This window comes from Muscardinus avellanarius (genome assembly GCF_963383645.1).
Source record: "Muscardinus avellanarius genome assembly, chromosome: 4".
Classification (NCBI taxonomy): Eukaryota; Metazoa; Chordata; class Mammalia; order Rodentia; family Gliridae; genus Muscardinus; species Muscardinus avellanarius.
The window spans coordinates 160,920,865-160,946,835 of NC_137789.1; the positions used below are offsets into that span (position 1 = coordinate 160,920,865).

The 25,971-nt window shown below is 49.4% G+C and overlaps 1 protein-coding gene across 1 annotated transcript in view; it reads right to left on the minus strand.

Annotated features, from left to right (window-relative positions):
• The window catches only part of TCERG1L (transcription elongation regulator 1 like), a gene marked incomplete at both ends in the record, with an annotated part of 187,686 nt that extends 168,747 nt beyond the window's left edge, over nt 1-18,939 (minus strand). The window contains 3 exons of the mRNA XM_080694108.1: nt 15,938-16,118; nt 16,860-17,006; nt 18,646-18,939. Coding sequence (XP_080550234.1) covers nt 15,938-16,118; nt 16,860-17,006; nt 18,646-18,939 — 622 coding nt within the window. The remainder of the gene's footprint in view (nt 1-15,937; nt 16,119-16,859; nt 17,007-18,645) is intronic.
• Nucleotides 18,940-25,971: the final 7,032 nt, after the last annotated feature.

Consider the following 25,971-nt stretch of genomic DNA (forward strand, 5'->3'; position numbering starts at 1 on the left):
GTTAGTCCGGTGCCGGGGCCAATGGCCGACATCGGAGCCTGCTGTGAGGCAAGGCCACTACTTGAGCCTCCAAAGCCGAGATCGGAGCCCGCCGAGGGGTTAAGCCAATGCTGGGGCCAGTGAGGCCAGGATCGGAGCCTGCCGTGAGGCAAGGTCGGTGCTGGGGCCTTCAAGGCTGGGATCGGAGCCTGCTGAGGGGTTAGGCCAGTGCCAGGGCCAGCAAGGCCAGGATCAGAGCTGACCATGAGGCTAGGCTGGTGCTGGGGCCTCCGAGGCCTGGATTGGAGCCTGCCGAGAGGTTAGGCCGGTGCCGGGGCCAATGGCCGGCATCGGAGCCTTCCCTGAGGCAAGGCCACTTCTGAGGCCTCTGAGGCCGGGACTGGAGCCTGCTGAGGGGTTAGACCGATGCTGGGGCCAGCGAGGCCGGCATCGGAGCCTGCCGTGAGGCAAGGCCAGTGCTGGGGCCTCCGAGGCTGGGATCGGAGCCTGCTGAAGGGTTAGGCCAGTGCTGGGGCCAGCAAGGCCAGCATCAGAGCCTGCCATGAGGCAAGGCCGGTACTGGGGCCTCCGAGGCCAGGATAAGAGCCTGCCAGGGGTAAGGCCGGTGCCGGGGCCAGCAGCTGGCATCAGAGCCTTCTGTGAGGCAAGGCTGCTACTGAGGCCTCCGAGGCTGAGATCGGAGCCTGCCGAGGGGTTAAGCTGGAACTGGGGCCAGCGAGGCCGGGATTGGAGCTTGCCGAGGGGTTAGGCCGGTGCTGGGGCCAGCGAAGCCAGCACCAGAGCCTGCCATGAGGTAAGGCTGCTACTGAGGCCTCCGAGGCTGAGATCGGAGCCTGCCAAGGGGTTAGGCCGGAACTGGGGCCAGCGAGGCCAGCACCGGAGCCTGCCATGAGGCAAGGCCGCTACTGAGGCCTCTGAGGCTGAGATCGGAGCCTGCCGTGAGGCAAGGCCGGTGCTGGGGCCTCCAAGGCCTGGATTGGAGCCTGCCGAGGGGTTAGGCCAGTGCTGGGGCCAGCAAGGCCGGCACCGGAGCCTACTGTGAGGCAAGGCTGGTACTGGGGCCTCCGAGGCTGGGATTGGAGCCTGCCGAAGGGTTTGGCCGGTGCGGGGGCCAGCGAGGCCGGCATCAGAGCCTGCCATGAGGCAAGGCCAGTGCTGGGGCCTCCGAGGCTGGGATCGGAGCCTGACAAGGGGTTAGGCCGGTGCTGGGGCCAGCGAGGCCGGCATCGGAGCCTGCCGTGAGGTAAGGCCGGTACTGGGTCCTCCGAGGCCAGGATAAAGAGCCTGCCAAGGGGTAAGGCCAGTGCCGGGGCCAGCAGCAGGCATTGGAACCTTCCTTGAGGCAAGGCCAGTGCTGGGGCCAGCAAGGCCAGCATCGGAGCCTTCCGTGAGGCAAGGCCAGTGCTGGGGCCTCCAAGGCTGGGATCAGAATCCTGCCGAGGGGTTAGGCCAGTGCCGGGGCCAATGGCCAGCATCGGAACCTGCCGTGAGGCAAAGCCAGCTGAGGGGTTAGGCTGGTGTGGGGGCCAGCGAGACCGGAATCGGGGCTTCCCATGAGGCAAGGCCACTACTTGAGCCAGTGAGGTCTGGATCAGTCCGCCGGGTAGCCAGGCCACTACTGGGTCCATCAAGAGTGGGATGGGTACTTGCAACGCGGCATGCACAGAGAAATATCGCAGAAAATATAAATCAGATGCTTCCCCTAATCAGCAATAACTAGGAGGAAAGGGGCAACAGGAAGAGGTTGAGCTGTAGAAAGGGCCCTATAGTGAAGCAACTAATGTGACCAATCAGAGGGTATGGAATAGGGGAGGATGGAGCCTCTTTAAAATGCAGGAGGTACATAAACAAATGTATCAAAGTAAATCACCAAAGAAGCGTGGGATGGAGGGAGGGGGAGGGAATGGGATGGGGGCTGGAGGAGGGCTAATTGGATAATGTGTGCTTGTATATCCTCTCAAGTCTTGTATTCCAATGTGATTGAAATATGACTACAATGCACCAATTAAAAATAAATTAATTTAAAAAAGAAAATTAAAGACATAAATAAATAAATTAGGGCTGGCAGTGAGTGTAGTTCAGAGATAGAGTGCCTCTTGGTCCAATCACCAGGAGCAATAAAAGAAAAATATTTTGAAATAAAAAAAAAGAGCTAGCTGGCCCCCTGCTTCTTCGCAAGGCGGCGGTCACCTCCTAGCACCTGGTCAGTCAGCATGAATGGGACAGCTGGGGATGTTGCTGGTTCTGCAGACACTTCAGGGGTAGTAGCCGTTCAGATCATTTACTAATATTGTACTAATCCCGATTTCCAAAAACAACGTCATCCAACCGATTCAAAGGAAGCTCCAGACAAATTTCTTCCACATACAAGTCTCTTTGGCTATCTTGTCGTTGTTTTGGTCTTGTTTCTTCTGTTTTGTTTTTACTTCTTTCATATGACATAGCTTATTTTTTTTTAATTTCTCTATAATTGAAAGAAAGTGTGACTAGCCCAGAGGGTACAAGCAGAGCCTAAATTGGCCACTTCCAGCCTGAAAGTCTCTGAAAATCAAGCAGTTTTTGACTGAGGTGTCTGTATTTTCTTACTGCAGGAGCAGTGTGTCTCCCCGGCTCTCAAAGTGAGACTGGAGACCAGAATGATTTCTCTGATTTCCCATGACTTCAGGTGGTTCCCACTGGCTCTGGACAATGTGAGAAGCCCAGGTGCAGCGCTGATTCTTGACTCAGGGTGACTGGCTCTGGGTTCCTGGTTTACTCCTCCATTCCCCAACCCTGTCACAATCACATGGCCCTATAATGTAGGGACCAGACCAAATCCCTGGGGCTAATGGTGAAGAGAGACGCTCATCATACAGGAAGGCAGGTACCACTCCAGCTCTGTGTGTAGCCCAGGAGCGTGTCCTCCGCCCCAAGGATCAGCAGGATTGTATTTCCATTGAGGAAAGGGAAGACCACTCCCAAGATTCTTCCAGATGTGGAATTCCCCACGAGCTGGAAGGGAATGCATTCCCGTGACGCCGACTTAGACCACCAGCTGCAACATTCAGCTCTGATAGCCCTAGGAAACTAAGATGAGGAGTATATACACAAAGGTGGTAAGAATTTCTAAAGTCGGCCTCAACTTCGAGGTTGCTGAATGTTTCTTGACGGTCCATCAATAACGTGTAGGTCAGTGGCACCTTGGCCTATACTACAGCTCCGTACCATCACTTCTTGTAATTTCTTGAAGTGTGCCTTTATTGTGCTGGGTAGGATCATGTATTTAACTTTTTCCCTTTTATATTCTTTTTAAAATTTATACTATAAAAATTGTCAACAACACTAATATGACAGATGATAGTGTTAGACACCATGACTCCACCACCCGCCCTCCACGGCTATCCGCTTAGGCCAGTCTGTTTCATCTTTATGTCCAATTTCCAGCCCCTGCGCTTGGATCATTTTGTAGTAAATTTATAGCATCAGTTTCTTTTACCTTTCTATGCTTCAAAAGGTATCTCTAAAATATAAACATTACTTTAAACATCCTACATATAGAACTCTAAATTTACTTATATTAAACATATGGTCATGGTTTGAATTCCTCCAAATATCTCAGTTTGGTTGTTCAAACTGGGATCAAATGAAACCTACACATCGTGTTGGGCTCCTCTTTTGGGTTTTTGTTTTAAAGTGAGGAGACTCAGGAGTGACTTACATACAGGGGCACTCCTTGTCTTGTAGGATCCTCTGGATTTTAACAGAACTCACAGGGCACGTAACCCTTCCAAAGTTTGTCCACCACCCCCAAAATAGTCCCTCTCTGCTCTCCATAGTCCAAACCTCTCCCAAGACACATAAAAACCCTTGGAAGCTGCTGACACATTTTGTGTTGTTACAGTTCTGTGTTCTATATCACCTAGAATGCGACAAGGTGGACTGTCTACGATGAACACATTTGGTTCCGGAATCTCACATGAGCATAATGAACTGGAGATCTGATCGTGTTGCATTTATCAGAAGATCGTTACTCTTCGTTTCTGTGTTGGATAGCCTCGTGTGTTTATCCATCCACAGCTAGTGTTACTTATGAATAAAAGCATTATTAATATGTGTGCAGGTTTTCGCAGGTGGAGATGTCGGTCAGTATTTCATCACTGTGACAAACTGTGTGAGGAAACAAGCCTGAGAGCATGAATGGTTTACTTGGGTTCACAGTTTCAGAGGCTTCAGCCCCAGGTCTGCAGTCACGCTGGGGCCTGTGGGCGGCATTGCATGAGAGTCACAGGAGACTGCTCCCCTCGCGGTGGGGAGGAAACAGGGAGAGGTGCCAGTGTTTCCAGATCCCTCGAAGGACACCCCCATGACCTAATGCCCTTCCAAAGGGGCTGCCTTCCAAAGGTTGGACCACCTTCCAATCGCACCACAGGGTGGTGACTGAGCCTTTGGCCTACGGGCCTTTGGGAGCCATCCAGGGCCCACATAATAACAGTGAGTCCCCTGAAATGTCTCTTGGTTAGATTTGTAATAACGAGACGATGTGTATGAAAGATGCAAGCTGCTTCCGAAGCCAACAGCACCATGGGCTTCCCACCAGGATTTGTGGAAATGTCAGTGCCCCTCAATCGGAAACACCACCCCTCCCATCAGTTCTCTATTTCCATTACAGCCATTATAATAGGGGTGCCGGAACTCTCAGAATGGCTTATCTTTGCATTTCCTACCAAAGTATGATGTTGGGCATATTTGCATGTGTTTATTTGCAGTCCATATTTCTTAGCTGGGAGATGTGTCTGGTCCTATATTTTATCTATTTTTGTTGGGTTGTTTGTTTTCTTATTGCTGGCTGTGAGGACCCTTTGTATAATGTGAATATTAGTTGTTTATCAGATCTATGTTTTATGAAAGTTTTCTCCTAGTACATGCCTTTTTATTTAATTAAGGTGCTTGAAAAAGCAGTAGCTTTTCATTTTGATGCAATCTAATGTGTCATTGTGATTTCCTTCACGGTTCATACTTCTGGTGTTATATCTAAGAGATCGTTACCCAAACCAACATCATCAAATTTTTTTTCCATATTTTCTTCTAGAAGTTTTAATTTTTAGTTTTATGATTAAGCCTATAATCTTTTTAAATTAATTTTTGTATATGGAACAAGGCTTTAATTAAGTAACCAAGATTTGTTTATTTCGAATATGGATGTTCAATTGTCCCAAACCATTTGTTGGAAAAATAACTTTCACTTTATTAAAAATTTTCTTTGCATCTTTGTCAACAATCAGCTGACCATGTTTCTTCCTTACGTCGTGGTGGTCTGCTTCTGGGTCCTGTTTATCTTTAGTTCCAGGGCTCTGCCGGTTCCACAGAAGCCTCATTCCTGTAACTTTATCGTGAACATTCGAGTCAGTTGTGTGCGAGACCTTCACGCTTTTCGCTTTCTCTAAGCTGCGGTGACAGCTCCTACTCTACTCCCTTTGACTTTCCAGGTCAAGTAGTGAATTATCTTCTCAATGTCTTATGATCCTGGAATTTTGTTTAGGGTTGCCTTGAATGTTTAGATCGATTTGGAGTGGGCTGACATCTTGATGCCATTGCAGCCTTCTGTCCAGGAACACAAATCTCTAACTGTGTGTTCATGTCTCTTTTGATTTCTCTCACCAGTGTTTTGCAGTTTTCAGGATATACATATTTTATTAGATTAATCTCTAAGTATTTCATGGTTTGTGTTTTAATTATACTGCTATTTTATTTGAATTTGCAATTGTTCACCACAAATAATATAGGGTACAACTGAACTTTGTACACTAACACTCCTGGAACCCACTATACTCACACATCAGCACCAGTACTAGAAACTTTTGGTCGACTTTTTCTTTTCAGTACTGGGGATGGAACCCAGGGGCATTCTACCTCCGAGCTACACCCCCAGTCCTATTTTTTTATTCTTTATTTTGAAAAAGGGTCTCACTGAGTTGCAAAAAGCCTCACTAAGTAGCTAAGACTGTCTGCGAACCATGATCCTCCTGTCTCAGCCTCCCGAATGCTAGGATTACAAGTGTGCGCCACCACGCCCAGCACCTTTGGCCGACTTTTTCAGATGGTTTAAATAGTCAACCATTCTGTCTGCAAGTTGTATTTCTTCCTACTATCTCTCTCACACACATGTGCACATGCACATGTACACACACACACACACACACACACACACACACACTTTATTTTCCTGCCCAGTACCTCCAGTGCAACTCTACACAGAAGTGCTCAGAGCACACACTCCGTTCTCGTTGCCCACTTTAGAGGTAAGCGTTCACTTCCACTGCTAGAGCACACTGTTAGCTGCTCTCTCATAGATGTCTTCTGTCAGTTTGAGGAGGTTCTTTTCAAGTCCCAGTTGGCTTACAGGTGTTTCTTCTACTCCTCCTTCTGGGAGTAGAAGAATGCTCCCACCAGATCATTCTTATGAGCTGCACCCAGCCCTATTTCATATTTTTTTATTTTGAAACAGGGTCAGTCCTACTAATTTGCTAATGGCAGGCTTTGCACCTGCAATTCTCTCTTCAACCTCTCAAGTACTGAGATTACAGGCAAAGCCCACCACATCTGGCGATGGCGGCTTCTCCTTCCTCCTTCTCTTTTTCCTCCTCCTCTTCCTCCTTTTTTTAATCTGAATATTGAGCTTGAGAAATGCATTGTGTAAATCTTTTGAAATGATCCTGTTGCTTTTCTTTGTTTTTGATAAATAATGTCATTTGGTTTCCTAATGTTGAATGAGAATTGCATTCCAAGAAAACAACCTGCATGGTGAGGATGTCTCGTCAGTTTCGTACGTTGCTGGACTCGGCTTCTTAGCCTTCTGCTGAGCACTTTGGCGTCTACGTTCGTGAAGCTACTGTTCCCTGTTTCTTCCCGTGACATTTAACGGTTTGTGTAGGGAGTGCTGAGCTCTGGAAAGTGGCTTGGGAATGCTGTCTCCTCTTCTCTGTTCTGAACAGTTTATTTAATAAGGTCTACAGGGCCCTTCTCCCTTCCTCACGGCACTCGCCCACATCGTCTTTTTTCTTACTCTGCATAGCCAGGAATGCCTCAATTGCAGAGATCACTCTAAAGCACGGCTCTCTGTCTCACCGGTTTTCTTTATACATTCATGTTTTGCTTAATTTCTACAGTCATCTTTGTTTTGTACCGCCTTTGGTTCCTTCTGGTTTAAGTAGCTTCCTGTTTTCTAGCTTTCTTAAGGTGAAGGTTTGATAATTGATTCAAGACATTCTTTTTGGTTATAGACACTCTGATGCTATAAATGTTCATTTAACACTGCTTGAACACAAGAATTTTTTATATTGATTTTCATTTTTCTTAAATTCAAAATACTTTCAAATGCCCTCTGTCTCTCTGAACCATGTGTTACTTAAGAACGCGTTGTGCTACTTTCAGCTACATGGGGATTTTTCCAGGCATTTTTTTCTATTATGGATTTTAAACTTAATTCTACTGTGGTTAAACAACAAACCATGTAAGCTTTAATCATTTAAAGTTCTGGGCTTGTTTTGCAGCTTAGAATATGGATTGACAGATGCTCCGTGTGCACATGCAAACACACGCCCATTATTGTGAGGCAGTGTTTGCAGACAGCAGCCTGGGCGATGACGGGCAGATCGCGCCCATCGCCGTACCCTTGCTGGTGCTCTTCCTCCCGCTCATCAACCTGACAGCTGAGTGCTGGCGTCGCCACCTGTACTGAACCTGCATCTACGTCTTTCCTCTGTCCTGCGACGTGTGTTCCACGCACTCCAAGCTCTCTCGCTGGAGTTGTCACGGCTTCTCGGTGTGTTCTTCCAGGTATCCGCTGTGTGGGTCCCTTTCACCCCTGGCAGAAGTCTTGATCTGGGTTCTCACTGCTCAGCAGCAATGAGGCCCCTCAACAGCTTTCCACTCCCGTTTCCACGGCATAGCTTTTCCTTGCTTTTATCCTTTCTATAAAAGTGAATTTCTTATAGATACCCTAGGTTTGGGGCTGAACGCTTCTACCTATAAAACAGGGGATTTAGACTTTGATATTTATATCTGTCACTGTATAGTGTCTTCAAGACATGTGTCCCTCTGTGCTTTGATCTTTGTTTTCTTGTTGATTTTCAGTTGGATTGAATATTATTTCATCTTTATCTCCATAATTATTTAAATAGTTCCAACTATTCTTACAAATTCTAATTCCCTTCACTATACCTCACCTTATAGTGAATATAATATGTATTATAAAATATAAAAAATCTTTGTAAGTACATATGCATAAAGGTACATCTTTATAAAAATACATGCATATGTATACTTTATAGGTTTATAAAGCATACATTAAATCCATCAGAATTCACCCTCAACTATTACTACACCACTTAATGTATGGCTTCATAGTTTACAGTGCTATACTTCCAATTTCTCCCTGGAGTCCTTGATGGAACTATTGGCACATATTTTGATTTTGCATATGCCATACGCACATGCTGCCCACTTTTCTTCATTCTTTATACAATCAGTTATCCTTAGGGAAATGGCAAACAAGGAAAATAAAAATGTTGCCATCTCTATCCTTATTTCCTCCCATAGAGGTAAGTTTCTCTCTGCTATGATATTATGTCTTCCAGATGGACTGCTCTGTGATCTCTGGAGCTGCTGGACTCCAAGTAATGGATTCTTTCCAGCTTTAGCTTTTTTGAGGAAATGTTTCCCTTGGACTTTGACCCTTGTTCGTGCTTGGTTTAGGTTCTGGTTTTGGGCTTTTATCTCAGGGAAGTAAAAATGACATCACATCATAGTCTTTGATGTGTGCATGTTCCAACAATAAAACTCGTGTGATTTTATCCTTCATTCTTGTCTGTAGAATGTGTCCTTTCCCTTTGTGTACCTTGAAGATTTGCTTCTCATCTTAGAATTGGACGCTTGAGTGTGATTTGTCTGGTGGGCAGTTTCCACTTCTGCTTTGCAGGGTTTCAGCCTTGGGTTTGCTGAGTCTTGGACCTGTGGTTGGACAGCAGGAGTTATTCTTGTCTCACTTTTCAAGACCATCTCTTCAAATACATTTTCTGCCGGGTACATGTTCTCCTCTTCTCCTCCTTCACCTTCTCCTTCTTCTTCTTCTTCTCCTTCTCCTCCTCCTTCTTCTTCTCCTCCTCCTCCTCTTCCTCCTCCTCTTCCTCCTTCTTCTTGGACTTCAGTTATACATATGTTAAACCATTTGATCGTATTTCACCACTCTGAGGAAGCATGCCCCACTTTGCACTCGGTTTCTCCTGGAGTTGGAGTTTTAGTAATCTCTCATGATCTGTTTTTCACTTTACTGATCTTTTCCTTGGCTGTTATCACATCTACTCAAATGTCCATCAAAATAATGTTTCATTCCTGATGCCGTGTTTTATTTTTTTCTAATGTTGCAATCTAACCTTTTAATATTTTCAGATGTCCAGTGAAATTATCCAGCTGTCTGTTGACATTACTCTCCTTTCAGTGGCACGATTAATGCACTAATCAGCATTATTTTTAAGTCTGGGTCTGGTATTCCCAGCATCTGAGTCATCTAGGGTCTGGTTCTGTTGGTTATCTTGCATCTTGACAGTGGCTTATCATTCTTCCTTGACTTGAGTGTCTTGTTATTTATCAAATGCTAGCCATTCCAAGGAGAACAATAGGGAACATGACCACAGGAGTCACTCCTAAAAATGGGCACACTCCTTCACTCAAGCTGTGAGCAAATGAGACTGAGTCCATGTGTCCAGGAACAAACAGGATTTGATTTGTGGTCACCTTGCCTTGTCTGTTCCTCGGGTTCAGATTCCGTGAATAGTGGCTTTTGCTTGGGGTGCACTCTAGGGTGTCCGCAGTCTCTCAGGATCCATGCCTCTGCCCCAGTCTCTAGGGCACAACTGCACCAGCACTGGGAATGGTACACCTCCCCTCCTGGGCGGTGGTGTGAGGCTGGGAGGCTGTGCCTGGCTAAGGCCTCTGGCGAGGCTGTTATCAGCCTCAAGTCTGAGGGCCTGTCTGCTTCTGCTTCTTTTAACAAAGGCAGGGTTTGAACGTGTCTCTACCCTCACATGCCCCTTTTCCCATGTCATCTCAGTTCATGTATTCAGATTACAGTTATTATAGTAACCTCTTCACCTAGAAAACTGCTTGGGGTTTTGCACTTACTTCTCTAGCCAAATTAACAGGTATTCACATATATTCTGAATCATTAACAGAAATTCCTAACTACGGATATTCTGAACTCTGACTTTATTATCCTCAGTTCTCTTAGATTAATTTCATAGTTGAGGAAAGTAAAAGGAAAAAATAAAACGTTACAATCTAAACTCTATCCAAATTTCTCATGTTTCATAAAACATGAGAATGTTGATACTGACAATGGGAACCAGGGGCATTGTACATCTGAGGTATACCCCCAAACCTATCTTATTACTTTGAAACAGTCTCACTAAGTAGCTGAAGCTGGCTGAGAGCCTGGGATCCTCCTTTCTCAGCCTCCCGAGTACTAGGATTACAAGCTCGTGCCACCACACCCAGCTAAAAGGATTTTATAGCAATAGTACTGTCATGATTTGAAATTTCAGGAAACATATGCTTAGTCTGTTTTTTTTTTTAAAATCTTACTGGTAATTGCTTGAGAAAATAAAACCGGCATGGACACATTCCAAATAACCATCTAAAGAAAAGTAAACAAAACCAAAGTGTCACCCAAAAGAATAGAAACAGAATAAAACAGAGCAATAAGACAACATCAAAATAAGACACAGCAGTGACAGAAAGACCAAAAACAGCAAGTCAAATATGAATGTGCTAAACTGCATTTTAGAAAGGCAAAGGCAGAAATCGGGCTCTGAAACAATTAACTTGAGCATACTACAATAGACACGGCCAAAAGATGATGGGAGACATAAAATGCAAAGATGTCGGCAGCTGGGTGGCGGCATCAGTGCCGGACAAGGCGGGCCTTGCGGTGAGCCCTGGAGTCTCTGGCATGCCTTCTCCAAGCACCCGCGTGACCTCCTCCTGGGCGAGCGTGCCTCAACTTACCAGCTGTCTCCTCACAACTCTAAACGATTCCCCAGCACCAAGCCCATCGAATTCTGTGGCAGGAGCAGAAGCTGCACAGCTCGTCCTCCTCCTTCCATTACGTCCTCTCCCCATCCCCAAGGGTCTCCAGGCAGCACCGGCAGGACGATGGGCTCGCGCCGCCCCATCTAATACCTCTGCTGCACCCTGTTTGATCTTTAGAAGGTCACACAAACACGGATTTGGTGGGCACTTATTTATTAAGACCACTTCCGTGCAGCCCTCTCACTAGATTCATAATCAGCTCTCTAATTATTTCAACTGCTAGTCTTCCAAATTTTTCTCACATTCTTTTCCTACATCTTCAAATTATCTTTTCACCTTGGCAGTTCCCTTTTAATTCTATCTTTTACCATTTTCCAAAGGTCTGCTGTTCATTTACTTTTGCCTGTTAGGGGACCCCAAAAGTGGATTTCTTCAAATGTTTCCTAGGTCCTGGGTAAAATCTTTCTTCTGCATCTCTGGAGTAAATGAATCAGTGTGCAGCTGCATCCTTTCAGTTGCCCATCCTCCCATTCCTTCTCTCTCTCTCTCTCTCTCTCTCTCTCTCTCTCTCTCTCTCTCTCTCTCTCTTTCTCTCTCTCTCTCTCTCTCTCTCTCTCTCTCTCTCTCCCTCCCTCCCTCCCTCCCCTCCCTCCCACCCTCCCCCCTCTCTTCCTCTCACTTTCTCTCTGCCAGTGTTTGGTGGTGCATTGCTCCACCCCCCCCCCCATATGCTATTAGTAGAATCAGACTCTGATGTTAAGCTGCTGGACAATGTTGTGCAGACAACTTTTAGGTGAGTCTCCAGTTGCCAATAAGACACTATTTTGTGTCTTTCCTGGACAGAGCTGAGTTAATGATCTCCTCCCATTTCTCCATGGTCTAAATAATGAATAGCTTGAAGGACGCTGGGGTTCGGGGTTTTACAAGGTGAGCACAGAGCCCCAGTGAGCACTGTTTCCACCCTGGCCTCTGCTCCTATGATTTATCCATGTCCTAACTTGCAGCGTTACCTGGTTTTCCTCACAGCACTGAGGAGGAGAGGTGATGGAGGAGGTGAAGCGGGTGGCCATGAGGCTTCTGAGGACAGGGAGGGCTGTGTGGGCTGTGCTGCCCCCTCCAGCCTGGCTGGCCCCGAATCAGCTGCTGCGTTTAGGGATGAAGGGCTGCTGGGTCACCTCAGCCCATTCACATCATACTCAGGGACAATCCCTTCAAAGCCACTAGGTCACCATTGGAGACTAGTGTCTAGCCAGCAGCATCTGCATGCTTTTGCCAGCAGGGGTCCACCCGTCAGTGACAGGACGCTCTGCCTGGTTAGCTACTCCCGCCCTTCCTGGGGCTGAGTTCAGACTTTCTGGAGCAGCAGAAAGACGACATGGAATGCCATGACAGTCCGAGAGGGGCCCTAGAATAGCTGCCCACAGTTCCCATGGGATGCCTCTGGAGAAGAGATCCCTGGCCCAGATGACCACCCTGCCCCAGGATCCCGTCTCATCCTGCACCTTTACTATGCCCTCTTGTAACCAGCTGGTCATACATTTCCCACATTTTTGTGTCTCTGGACATTCTAATCCCTTGGTTTGGAATTCCATTCTCCTCTCCCTGCGTAGAGGTGGGATCTTCCTGGAGGCCTTCCCTGGGGATGCCTTCTTCCCCCACCAAATGTCTGTGAGGACACAGGCTTTCATGGCCCTGAGTCCTACCCACTGGTCTGAGTGTCTGCCAGTGAACTGTGAGCTCTTCAGAAGAACTGCTGCTAAATCATGTATCAAAGCCCCAACACCCAAGGTGGTGGCTCTGGGAGGCGGCATTAGGGGATGAGGTTTTGAGTGGGGGCTCGGTGAGGGGATAGCTGTCGTCCTCATGAGATCACAGGAAGCTCCTCCTCCCTTCTGTCATGTAAGGACACAGAAAGAAGGTGGCCTCCCTGTCCAGGAAGACAGCTGCCATGGATCGCAACCCAGTGGCACCCTGGTGCTAGACCTCGTCTCCAGCATTTAAGACACCGCGTGTGTTGTCTAAGCTGCCCAGGCTGCGTGTGTCTCTTTGCATTATCAGGTGGCCTGAGCTGAGCAGGACAGGCGCCTTGGAGACAAGGTGCTGAAATACAACTTGTCTGATGAATGGGAAGCCAGTCGACCATTAGCCTCTGCACTTGAAAGCGGCCAGCGAGCTTTCATAGAGCCGAGCGTAATGGCAGATGGTTATCATCATTGTCATGGTGGATGAGCCCAGTATATCAAAAATAGAGTCTTTTGTAACAGTTATCAGACTTCAAATGGTCTCCAAGTCCCTTCAAGCCAGGCTCGGATCATCTGGGCACCAGAGCTGTGCAGGGAATTCTGAATCCACAGTACATGAGGGTGTAGTGCTAATCCGAGTCTCAGCGGCCGCCTGCGTCTCTGCCCGTAGCGAGCTCCGGCTCAGGTCAGGGGGGAGCTGGTTTGCTCAGGTCATCAGCTTGAGCTCACAGCCGCCACCATCCCTGAAACAGTGTGCATATCTTTAAAGTACTAAAGAATGATGATTCCACAAAAATCACTACCTCTCTAAGAAGAGAAAATGAGCTGGGCCCTCCAGGCCTGTTTAAAATGAAGGCTTTCAACTCATTTTTCTAGTTCACTGGGACTTCTAATTATGCTTCTTTCATTAATTTAAATGAGATCAATAAAATATATTTGATTCTAAAGCCACTCATTTCTGGATTTAAAAATCTATAACAAGATTGATTTACTGTAAATATCAATTATATCATATATACTCATATATATGTAATATACTCTTGTGTTACATATTTACATAAATGTATATATTTATGTATAATTGTATATATTTATATTACATAAATGTATATATTTATAATTTTAAATGTAGATATTATTCACATGTGATATAAATTAAATATATATACTGGTCAATTTACAATTAGATATATTCAATAGCAATTTAATAGAACATATCTGAACATTTATGTATAACTAATTAAAACCATAATTTCTAGCTGTTAATGGTAACCTGAAATGACATGTTTTAATTTTTAAATGATGTAAAACTTACCTGAATTCCACGTTTACTAGCTTCCCTACCACGCTCTGTGTCAGGCAGTTGACAGCATAGAAACAATAGAAACAACCCCTTGCGTGTGTTCTCTGAACTAACAGACATTCAACACATGCTTTTCAAAAGTGGGCAACTTCTAAGGATTCGGAAATTTATCAAATAATCACATCTTTAGTGTTTACAAATTTTCAGTATTAAAATACACTTGCTTCTTCAGGGACAGATACCTTTCTCCCCAAAGAAACTATTAAAACTATAAATGCATATATTCATTTGTGGCCCATAAATCAAAAAGGAAAGCATAGAGTTCGCAAATGGTAAAGTAGGTTGGAACGAAAGCTATTCTTATGTTTATGTTTGTAAGAAATATTACCTTATCCTTTAAATACATGAGTCAGAAAGTCAAAAAGTAAAGTTAATGAATATTCATTGAATAAAGCATTTCATATTTGGCACCTAATGGTTACTAAACAATGTCCCTAAGATCGCAGAGCTCGTTTCCTGGGCTGAGGGTAAGGCACGTGTCTCCTGACACTCAGAGGTGGGCAGAGAGGACGTCTCTGAAGGCTTTGTTGGAACCTCCAGACGGATGGATGTCCCCATTCTTAAACTACACTCGCCGATTACCTTGGTAAGAGTTCTTGCCAACGCAGTAGGAAATTTAAATATTATGCTTTCGTTCACCGAAAGTGTCACTGAAAGGCACAGTGTCCTCCTCTGCCATTGAGTCATCTTTCCCCACCAGTAAATTACACAGGAAACATGACCACATGGTGTCGGAGGTTCGCAGACGTGTGTGTGCGCAGTGCTCAGTCGGTCTCAGTTAACCTGCAGTGCACTGGCCAAGGAGAGAGCTCACCGAGAGCCACTGAGTCCCGCAGGAAACATAGCAGTGCATCGTCCTCCCGTTTGAGTGTGACTAAACCAGGATTCACAGCAAACTGGAATGAATTTGTAGGCAAACAGAGAAGAAAATAAAAAATCTCCTACACCAGCACTGCATGATCCACAGGAACATCTCCTTATTACTAAATTTCAGAGACACATATTGAGATACGCGTGGTAGGTAGGAAATTACAGGAAGATAATGTAATTCCAAAGACATAAAATACCCCATAATGGAAGGGGCTGCAAGACAACGTGGGCACCGGCAGCATTGGCTCTTATAACATGATCATATGTTAAGTTGATTTTAAAAATCAATTTAAAAATTCCTAAGATGATTTTATTCTCCTGTTATGATAGAGGCTTATTATACGATTTTTCATCCAAGGCTCGTTTCAGGGGGCACCTGTTTCAGGACAAATGTTCTTTCAGGTCACTAGACTCCAAAGATAGAACAAAATCCATCTTCCAAACAAGGCATTTTATAGCCTGTCTCCACCATTACCCCACGCGAAGGTAAAAGTCACAGAAATCATGTATATGCTGACATCCTGCAGACCAGCAGTGTCCTTGTATGTGCCATACCCCAGACAAGAAACATGTCTTTAACCAGTGGAATGACCAATTAGTGTCCCTATTAGGAGCTACCAGTAGAAAATAACCGATTCTAAAAATAGAACACCACAAATACCACTGTGTGCCAGCCTTCAAACAATTCTTCATCTTGAAAATAGATTCTATATTCTAAAAAAAATAGTGATGGACTACCCAAGAATCAATATTTTTTAAAAAATATTCATACCATGAAGTAGTTTATAGGAAAATTTACCAAGAGAACTGTGCCATTAAAATCACAAATAGAGTTTCCATAATAACTTCAGACTAAAACAAGCAAAAGGCTCGCAGTCGCCGCTGTTTGTGCACCCACCTGGCAGAGGCTGTGGCGTTAACACCACGGTGGGAAGAGGCCTGGAGGCAGGAACTGGCCTGCACAGAGACAGGGCCACCTGATTTGCCAGCACATGAGGCTTCTCGCGTCCAGGGAACAGCCTTGATTCTTCAGGTTGTATCCACGCAGAATCCAGGGCAAAGGAATTATTGAAAAAGATCTGTCCAAAAATGACGAAAGCATGATACGTAAGGCAGAGCATGTGGTAAAGGCTGCATGTTTGTGTTGTCTTCCATTGGTCAAGTGTTGGGCATTCGGGTATCTCATGCTCTACAGATGTGTCCTCTAAGACATAGAGAAGAGGTTCCCATGCCAACCGCGTCTTAACTAAAGCCTCCTGGGCTGGTCCTCCAATACGCACCTGGTCAGCTCAGCCCAGCAGTCAGTTTACAGGTTAAAGAATCACCTTAACAAAGTCCTTAGTTTGTACATTCCAGAACAAATCAAGATATCACCTTGTCCTTAGTTTTCAAGTAAGGGAAATGCAATGAGTGCATTTGAATTCAAAAGCGAAGCCAAAACATCAAGAATATGAAAACTCAAAGCAAGAATAAGAATAAAAACTTTCTTAAAAAATTAAACTTGTATTATATAATGCTTAAGGATAGATTTTAATAAATGACTGTAGATTTTTAAATGAATTTTTAAAAGTAGATTCTAACTCAGAAATTAGAAATTTTACATTTTTCCCTGTGAAATCCATGCATTTTCTGCTACACAAAATGCCTTCCCCCACTTACTGATGTTTCTGAACAGGTCCCTTTAATTCTGAAATGATTAATCTCGATACCTACCCGGTCAATCCATTGCAATTAAAAAGAATACATGGTGATGTGGTGATACCCGACAACTTAACAATTAACACACCACTTATCCAATTAAATCACTTGCATTTTTTTACCTTGCAATTTGGTATCCGTTTATCTATCCAACTTTTCCCAACAGGAAGTGGCAGGGCAGAAGGGCAGACATGTGGGAAAATGGGCACCAACTCCACAGTGGAAGAGGGGGACAGTCCCAGGGATGGAGAGTGGCCACCGGACAGCCACTGTGACAGAGGGAGAGAGAGAGAGAGGGAGGTCATTAGCCCATCAGTCAACTGCTCTATACCTAAAGATGCTGGGATCACTGCCTTGAAAAGAGAATTTTAAAATGTACCTATTTGATTATGAGAAAAATCCTTTCCTTCCTTAGTCAAAAATATCTATGAACATTGACAAATTAAAGAGAAACCTATAAAGTTTCTGTCTGAATCATCACAGTGCACTAGCAACGCCACATCTGTCGCTATCTTCTAAGCTCAAAACCACGCAGACACCGTGAGAAGTGGGCTTTTGCCCTGAGAAAACCAGAAGCCACAATCGGCAGAGAAATGCCAGGTCTTCCTGGTAAACCCTTGGATTCTGTGCACAAGCAAGCGCAGAGCTATGTGCCAGGACATTCCTTCTAATATAACATTTTATATCAACTATGCCTGTCGTTTTTAAAACAACTGCTATTTTCAAAATGAAAAGAGCTAAGGAGTTAAAGACTCAAAGTTCCCCAAGATTCACCAGTACCAATAGGTTCTATTTAGCAGCCAAGAAAATGTAAGCCTCACGTAACTGATCGTTCCGGGGGAGAGAAGAAAACAGCAAACATGAAAAGGGACCGACGGCGTAGGAGACGGTCTTCCTAAATAAAATGCCTGAGTCCTCCTCGGGGAGGCAGATAAGATGCACTGCTCCATGCCGGGGGACGCTCAGTAGCTATTGTACTTAAACCATAATGCGCCTTTATTTTCCTGATATTCGAATATATCCTGATGGTTCTAAATATTGTTGCTTAACAAAAAATGGGCAGCATAAGATACTTAAAAGACTAACATTAAGTTTTTCTGGATTTTTCTTCTCAAATTTATACAAGAAAAAAAATTACAGCTTTCTACATAGGAAAAAAAAATGTAGTTCCTTGACATTATATACCTCTAGTGGTAACACTGTGATATAACAACCCTCCAAAATACGGCAAAAGCTACCGGGGTTTATCCAATAAAACCCGATGTGAACTGCATCATACATCAAAATACCATCTCCAGTACTGGATGTGATCAGTCATTAAGCCCCAAGGCCAGTTTGGGGGGAGTCCGTCGACATCTTTTAAGAAAACTCGATGATAACACTGGGGTCAAATTAATTAAAAGGTGTATGCTAACATAACACTTATTTGAATATGCTAATGAGAACAACCCTTGGAACAAAATACGTTATCCCCTGATTTAAATACATCTGCAGAGTTCGACAGCAAACAATGGATGCTGCCCGAATCGGCCTGCCTCGCCCTCTCGCACCCGCAATCACAGGTGCGGACGCTCTCTCTTTCGGATTCCCAGATTTAAGCCCAAACTCTCCCGAAGTGGGAGGGGGCGGCGTGGCTCCGGCGGGCCTGGCAGGCCGGGCAGGGAGCGCCCCCGGGAAGCCCCGCTCTAGGGTGGGTTCCCCGCCGCTCCCCCGGGGGCAATCCTGCTGGGCGCTGCCCGGAGTCCAGTGGGGCGGGGAGCCGGCCAGAGCCAGGAATCGCGGCGAGGCCCGCCCGCCCGCGGCAAGTCTGGCGGAGCCGGCAAAAGTGAGAACTCCGGCGGCGGTCAGCGCCGCGCTCCGGACCGCGCTCGGGCCGGAAAGTTGCGGGGCCCCGGGGGCGCCTCTTACCTGCGCGCCGGGCGGGCGGCGGGCGGCGGGGGGCGCGGGGGGCGCGGGCGGCAGCGGCAGCAGCGGCAGCAGCGGGGCGGCGGGGCCGGGCCAGCCGGGCGGCGCGGCCAGCAGCGGGGCCGCGGCCAGCAGCAGCGGCGGGGGCGCGACCCCGGGCCCGAGCCGCAGCAGCCCGGCCGCGCCGGGCGTCCAGAGCCAGGGCGGCGGGTCGGCGTCCATGCGCCAGGGCCGGGGCGGCCGCGGGGGCCGCGGGGGCTGCCGCCGCCGGCGCTGGAGCCTGGCGCCCGCCGGCATCCTCCGTCCCCGCGCGGGCGGCGGGCGCCGGGTGCGGACCGGCGGCGGCGGGCGCCCGAGCCCACTCGCCGGCGCGCTCGCTCCGCCCCGCCGCGGCCCCTCCTCCGCCGCCGCCCGCCTGCCCGCCCGCCCTCGGCCGCGGAGGAGGGGGCGGCTGCGGGGCGGGCGCCCGGGGCGGGGGCGCAGCAGACGGGGGGGGCGCCCGGCCGGCCGGAGACCCCGCCCCGCCGCCCCGCCGGCCGGAGACCCCGCCCCGCCGCCCCGCCGGCCGGAGACCCCGCCCCGCCGCCCCGCCGGCCCGCGCAGCGCGGTGGCTCTGCGGGCGCCCCCGGCCGGGCGGGCTCCGCGCCGGGCGGGCTGGGGCTCAGGGGCCGTGCGGAGCTGGCCCCCCACGCTCCGCGCCCGCCCGGGCCAACCGCGTCCGGAGCGCGGGGTCCCCGAGGGGCACGGGCGGCGGGCCCCGACGCCAGGGGGCACCCCGACACCCTTGGGTACGGGTGGACGGCTCTCTCTAGGACAGGTCTGCGAACATGTCCCAAAGCCCCCCGGGGATCTCCATAGCCCAGAAACTGAGCGCGGTGCCAGCACCTACGCCCCCGTCCGGGTTCTGCTGGCCTCGGCGCCGTCCCCGGCTTTGCCTGCAGGCCCCTACTCCGCGACTCCCGGATCCCCTCCCGTGATGCAGCCAACACAGCAGGCGCACGGCCTCCGGCCTGTGCACCAGGAGTCTCCTGCGCCAGGCAGGGTCGCCCTCGGAACTCCCGCCGGACTCCCGGCAGCGGACGGTGCTCCCGCACGCTCTGGCTCCGCACGCAGCGCAGCCGCCCCCCCAGGGCTCACGCAGCTGGCGCCTGCAGAAGGAGCCTGGCTGGGCGCCGGTCACACGCAGCCACCGCCAGGCGGCGCTCCTCCCTCCGCGGCCGTCCTCGCTCCCGCTGCAGATCGGGGTCCCCTGACGCCGGCATCCTACTTAGGATCCTCTGGCATCTGCCCACAGCACCACTCGGAGACCTAAGCCTGCCACGGGCAGTCCCTGCCGAGAGCAGGGCAGACTCCTCGGTGCCAGGACTCCCGAGACCCCTACCCCAGAGAAGCCCAACCGCCGCGAGCCAGGGCTTCCCGGGGGCATGTGAAGGGGCCTCGGGGCGCATCGAGCAGAGACGTGTAAGAGCTACACGTGTGGGGTTAGGCGCAGGGTCCCCTCGCCTGCGTGGGAGGGCCCACAGGCACACAGGAACGTCCGCGCCTTCCCAGCTCTGCCCAGCTCTGGCTAAGCTGAAGTGCCGAGAGCGTGCCACTGGCCTGGGGTTACTTCCCCGTTCTCCTGATTTGCTTAGTTTCCCCCAGCCTGGAGTGATTTCTTTTAGCTCTGGGCACATTCTGATTTACATAGCTTGGCATCTCCATATCGTTCCCGTGCAAACCGTTTTTCAATTAGCAAGTTTCTCTCTCGCTCTGATGCAAAAGTATTGGCAAGATTCTTTCTCCTCACCTACGAACCAAAACGCTCTGCAGGTGAGGAGGCCGGCGCTCTCCACACCCGCTGGGATTCGGGAGCCTGTACGTGCACACATGTGGTGTGCAGTGACCGTGTTGGCCGTGAGGCTCACAGACAGGCTAGGGCACGGGGGCAACCATCTCTAGGCAGGCTAGTGTGCGCCCCTGGGCCATCCTGTCTGTGTAGGAGTTCTCTGTTCCTTCTCCGCTGCTTGGAGGTGGGGATGGTGGCACCACCCAGCTGCATGCGGCTCTCAGCAGAGGCGAGGTTTCGTGCCCCTGGCCCCAGTTTGAAGGGGGACTAGCCATGATCTGTGGGGCTCCGCAGTCCCTCTGAGGGGGCCTGGCCTTCATTCCCATGGAGCTGGTCAACAGGCCAGTCCTTCCCGGCTGCCTGGGGCCCTGCATGGTGCCCTGGGCAACTCTGGACCCACACAGAAGCCAGAAGAACACAGTGGCCCTGCCTCAAAGAGGAACACCGCAGCCCATGTTCTTTGGCTGCTTCCTCCACGTGCCCACCGCCTCCGCGAATCAACGAGCGGCGAGCCCCCCTGCACCCCCTCCGGCTGCATTTGGAAGGCGCAGACATGGAGCAACTTCTGCTAATGTCTACGAGGGGCTTCAGGAGAGGGCCTTGTAGCCTGCTTCTCCGTCTCGTCTCAGATGCCCTGCAGGGGTTGCTTCTCATCCTCCATGGAACCCAGGACCAACCCTAAGCCTTTGGATAGGAAAAGCCCTTCATAGACGCCCTTCATGACCCAGCCCTGTGAAGGTCACTTGTGTGCATCATGAGGAAGACTTAAAGCAAAAGGAAAGGAGCTGCCAAGGACCGGTAATCCCAGCACTTGGGAGGATGCAACAGGAGGATCACAGGTTCAAGGCCGGCCCCGGCAACTTAGCAAGACCCTCAACAATCTATTGAGACCCTGTTTCAAGATAAATACATACATACATATATACATGTATATATACATATAAGCATGTATATACACATATACATATGTGAGTAAATATGTGTATATATACATATGTGTGTATATGTACATACACACACACCTTTGTATATACATACAAACACACACACGTGTACAAACACACATGTGTGTGTATGTGTGTGTGTGTGTTTGCAGCTCCGAAAGGAGCTGCACCTGATGGTAGATGATAGTGTCACCATCACAGCTCAAAGCAGAAGTCACCACCTCCTCGAGGACTAGAACCCAGGAGAGTGCCCCTCTTCAAGCTGAGGCTGCCTTCCTGGTAGGTGTGTGCCCCCCCCCCCATGGGCACATCCATTTGCAGATCAGCGCCCCCTAGAGGATGCACCTGGGCGGGGTGGGGGGGGCTGGCCCCCTAGAGGATGCACCTGGGCGGGGCGCTGGCCCCCTAGAGGATGCACCTGGGGGTGGGGAGGGCTGGCACCCCATCAACAAGGCTCTGCCTCCCTGTAAGTCAGCGAGAAATTTGCTTTCTAAAGGGTTTCATAGAATTTGGTCTCAAGCTCTCTTGCCCAATAAAAGCCACCTGAAGTCTGTCCTTACATGTAGGCCAAAGCTGCAGACATTTGCAGCTGGGGTGAGACGGTCTCCCAGGAGGAGGACAGCCTCGGAGGAGACGTGAATTATCTGCGCATGCTAATGCGTCCTGAATTGTGTTACTACCTTTTAGGGAGAATAACGTGGGATGTTAGGGAAAGATCAGTGGAATAAGATTGTGTAGCTTGGAGGAGGTGTTTTTTAAATTTTATTTTATTTTGTTTTTCCAAGTAAAACTGAAAAGAATTTAAAAACAAGAGAGATGAAAGCGCTTCTTCCCAGGCCTGCAAAGTTAAAATAAGCACCAGGGGAGCGGGCGGCAGGGCCAGGGCTGAGAGGACCCCTCCCTGCCCCTCTCATCCGCACAAAAGCAAACCAGGACCCCACCCAGTCCTTCCCCTGCAAACCTGCGACACAGGACCCTGGAGGAGAGCCACAGGAGAGAGCACCGCTACAGGGGATGGCAGATCTGGAGGAAGACTGGCAGGCTGACACCTGACCCGGGGGGGGGGGGGAAGGAAGGTGTGAGAGGGACCTCGGGAGCCCCAGGAGGCCTGGGCCTGTGGGCTCAGTGCTCCATTTGGGGCAGGAACCAAGCCGTGATGCCCTGGAGGCTCCCAGAACACTCGCGAAGACTGTCTTGGCAACTTCAGCCTGAAGCTCAGGAGAGAGGCCTGGGATCAAGCTGCAGTGGAGAGTGACAGCTGTCTATACTCTCAGAGCTCGCAGAGGTGGATGCCGCCCCAAGCGAGCGCGGTGGGAGGGGAGAGGCCCTTCCCAGGCTCAGGCAATGGGGGAGGACTCTGGACACTAGGGAGCAGGAAGCCCTTGCCCAGCCCCAGGCTGCTGGTTTGGAAAGAGCATTGTTATTTTCTATCATAAGTGTGTTTCTATACAATCACTGGGAAATATAGACAAATGAAGTAAGCCGAAACCACTCAGGGAGAAGCAGTGCTAGCCTGTGTGACCTCCCTCCACAGTGGTCTTTCTCTGCCAACTTCTTTCTACACATAATGTGAAGAATGTACACATACACGCATGCCTTGCTGGTCTACAAGGCATCCTGCCCTTCTGTGCACCTCCCTGGGCAGAGCTGGCACCTCCTGGCACTGGGCACTGGAGGTCCTGCACACCCAGCTAAGTGCAGAGACCCTGCCCAGCTCTCCACAGGCTGCACCCCTCGAGACCCCGGTGCAGACACTCCGATCTGTCTTCCCTGCCCAACCCTCTCAGCCCATTTCTCTGTTGTGTCCTGGGAAATAGGAGAGCAGATTAGAAAAACAGGTGGACTTTTGTTTCTTGGCTTGGTTTGGTTTGGTTTTTAAGATTAGAGGTTGAACCCAGAGACATTGTACCTCTGGCTACATCCCTAGCCCTATTTTACTTTTTATTTTGAAACAGGGTCTCACCAAGTTGCTGAGGGACCTCATTAAATTGCTGAGGCTGGCCTCAAACCTGCAATCCTCTGTCTCAGCCTTCTAAGCACTGGGATTATAGGTGTGCACCAACACTGACTGCCATCTTTAGCCAGGGCTGGGACGCTGCCCCTGGATGAGCCCTTGTGCTGGTGTGAACTCTTGGGTTGCGAAGGAACTGGGGCTCCAGGAAGGGTAGCAGCCAGCAGGGGTCCATCTTGGTGCCAACCCTACATGGGATTGGCCTTGACTCTGAGCCTTGTAGCCTGGCTATGTATTTATCCAACTCCATCTATCTCTCTACCCAACATATCTATCCTTATCTCTACCATCTCTCTGCCTGTCTACGTCTCTACCACCTGTTTATCATCTATCCCTATTTATCAGTCTATCACCCATCTTATCATTACCTACCCATCTCCTGTGTACTATCTATCCTTGTGTCCCAGCATCTATCACCTATTTGCCTACCTACCCACCCATTTACCTGTTTATCTGCCATCCTCCCATCTGTTGTCTACCTGCCTAACATCTATTATCTGACTGCCCACACCTCTCTGCCTATCTACCTAGCCATCTACCTGTTTATCCATTCATCTGCCTGCCTATCTACCCTTACAACCCACCCAGCCGAAGAGAGGAGAGGGAGGGGTCAGCAGGCTCTTTCCCAGGCCACAGGCTGGGTCAGACTGCATCCACCCAGAGGGCACATTGCTGAGATCCACAACTGGGCGGCCTAGGTGCCAGGATCCTGGTAAACGCTGCCTGCCCGCCACCATCAGGATTATCTGGAAGGAAGGAGATGAGAATGTGCAGAAGAAGAGGAGAGGAAAGGTGGGTCAAGTGTTACTCCCAGCACAGGCTCGGTCATGGGCACCCATGGCCAGCCGTGGCCAGGCGGCCTTTGATGGTCCCTCCACTGCCTGGCAGCAGCAGCGGCCAGAGAGGAGGACAGGCGCTTTGATCCTCTTAGAAGGTGATTTGCACGGTGCTCATGACACAGAAGGAAGAGAAGGGCATGCAGCGTGGTGTGTGCATCCTCACAAGCCCTGAGATGCCTTCGCTCCTTCTCGGCGTGCACATAAGGTGGCATGATTTGTGGGCTTGGAGACATGAATTCATTTGCATTTTCTCCTCGACGCTGAAGCAAACACCAGAAATCCAGAACCATTCACGTTAAGGAGGCCTTTTGCCAGTCAGAAAACACAGCTACTGCCCGTTCTGCTGCAAACATCCATAGCCACGTGTAGTTTTATTTCCTCTGCCAGCGCATGTTAATCTCATGCCAGAGGCGGCAACTGCGTTAACCCTGCTCCCATCTGTCCAACCCAAAGGCTCGGCCTCCCCGATTTCCTAACTAGAGGTGTGAGGGGTGATGCCCAGCACCCAGGTCCCTGCACAGAGGCTCGTTTGGAGTCTGCTGCCACTCAGCTTAAGTACACGGGGCATCGCCACATGCCAGCAATTGCAGGAAGCAGTTGAGAAACATCTATCACAACCTGCTAATTGGAAAGATTTCAGGAGAAGTGGGTTGGGCTGACCTGGGGGCAAATGTAGATGACAAGACTGCTTCAGGACATAGCTTCACCATTTCAGGATATAACCAGCAGCCAAAGAGGGGCCCCTCTGGGCCTTCCTCCTGGAAAGTGCAAACCTTTGGTAATTAGTACGCTGAGAAGCAGCTGCTTGTCTGTGAAGGCCGACCAGCCCTCTCCATCCAGGGTTACTCCTTAATTAGCAAATCCTCACCCTCTACCCCTAAAGCAGAGAAGAGACAGAGTTTAACCACATCTCTGTTAGCAGGAGTTCAAGGTGTGGGGTCTGAGTTCAAGACTTATCCCAGAGTGCGCGTCCCCGGAGGCAGCAGAGAAGCAAGACTCCCAAGAAGACAGTAGCCGGCCCGTCCCTGGCGCTTGACATTCCCACAATTCTTCACCAGCGCACCTCCATTTCACTAGCAGCGCCTCAGTCGGCATGATGCGGGCTCGCTCTGCCCCAAGATTAGTGAGACCCCCAACTCAGTCCATGCTCCAAGCACCTGCCAGTGCCCAAATAAAGAGCAGGGTGACGGGGGCCTCACCTGGAAGCCCAGCACCAGGGTGAGTGTTCCACCAGGGCAGAGTTCTCCCTGCAGGACGCCCGGAGAGCTTGGTTTGAAGTTCATCCAGGAACGGTGGCATCTGGTCACTGGACACACACCAGAACCAGACATTATCCTAAGTCCTCACATGGATACCACGTCCCTCACTCCCCCCAGAAGGAGCTTCGAATCTGTGTAAAAGACCAGAAAAAAAGTGAGGCCAAGAGGAACTGGGCACAGTGCCAAGGCCGCAGAGCTGCCAATCAGCAGGGCTGGAGTTCAGACTGGCCAGGCTGATGCTGGGGCCCAGGCTTTCAACAGAAGGCCAAAGGGTCTGGACACTGCAGAAGTGATGGGAATGTCTGGTGACCAGAGGACACTTCCTTCTTTGGTTTCTTCTCCTTGGAAGAGTCTTGGACCAGGCTGCCTTCCTCACATCTCTGATTTCAGAGCATGCATTGTTGAGAAGGGAGGACTCTGAATTCAGTAATCATAATCCTTTAAGTCT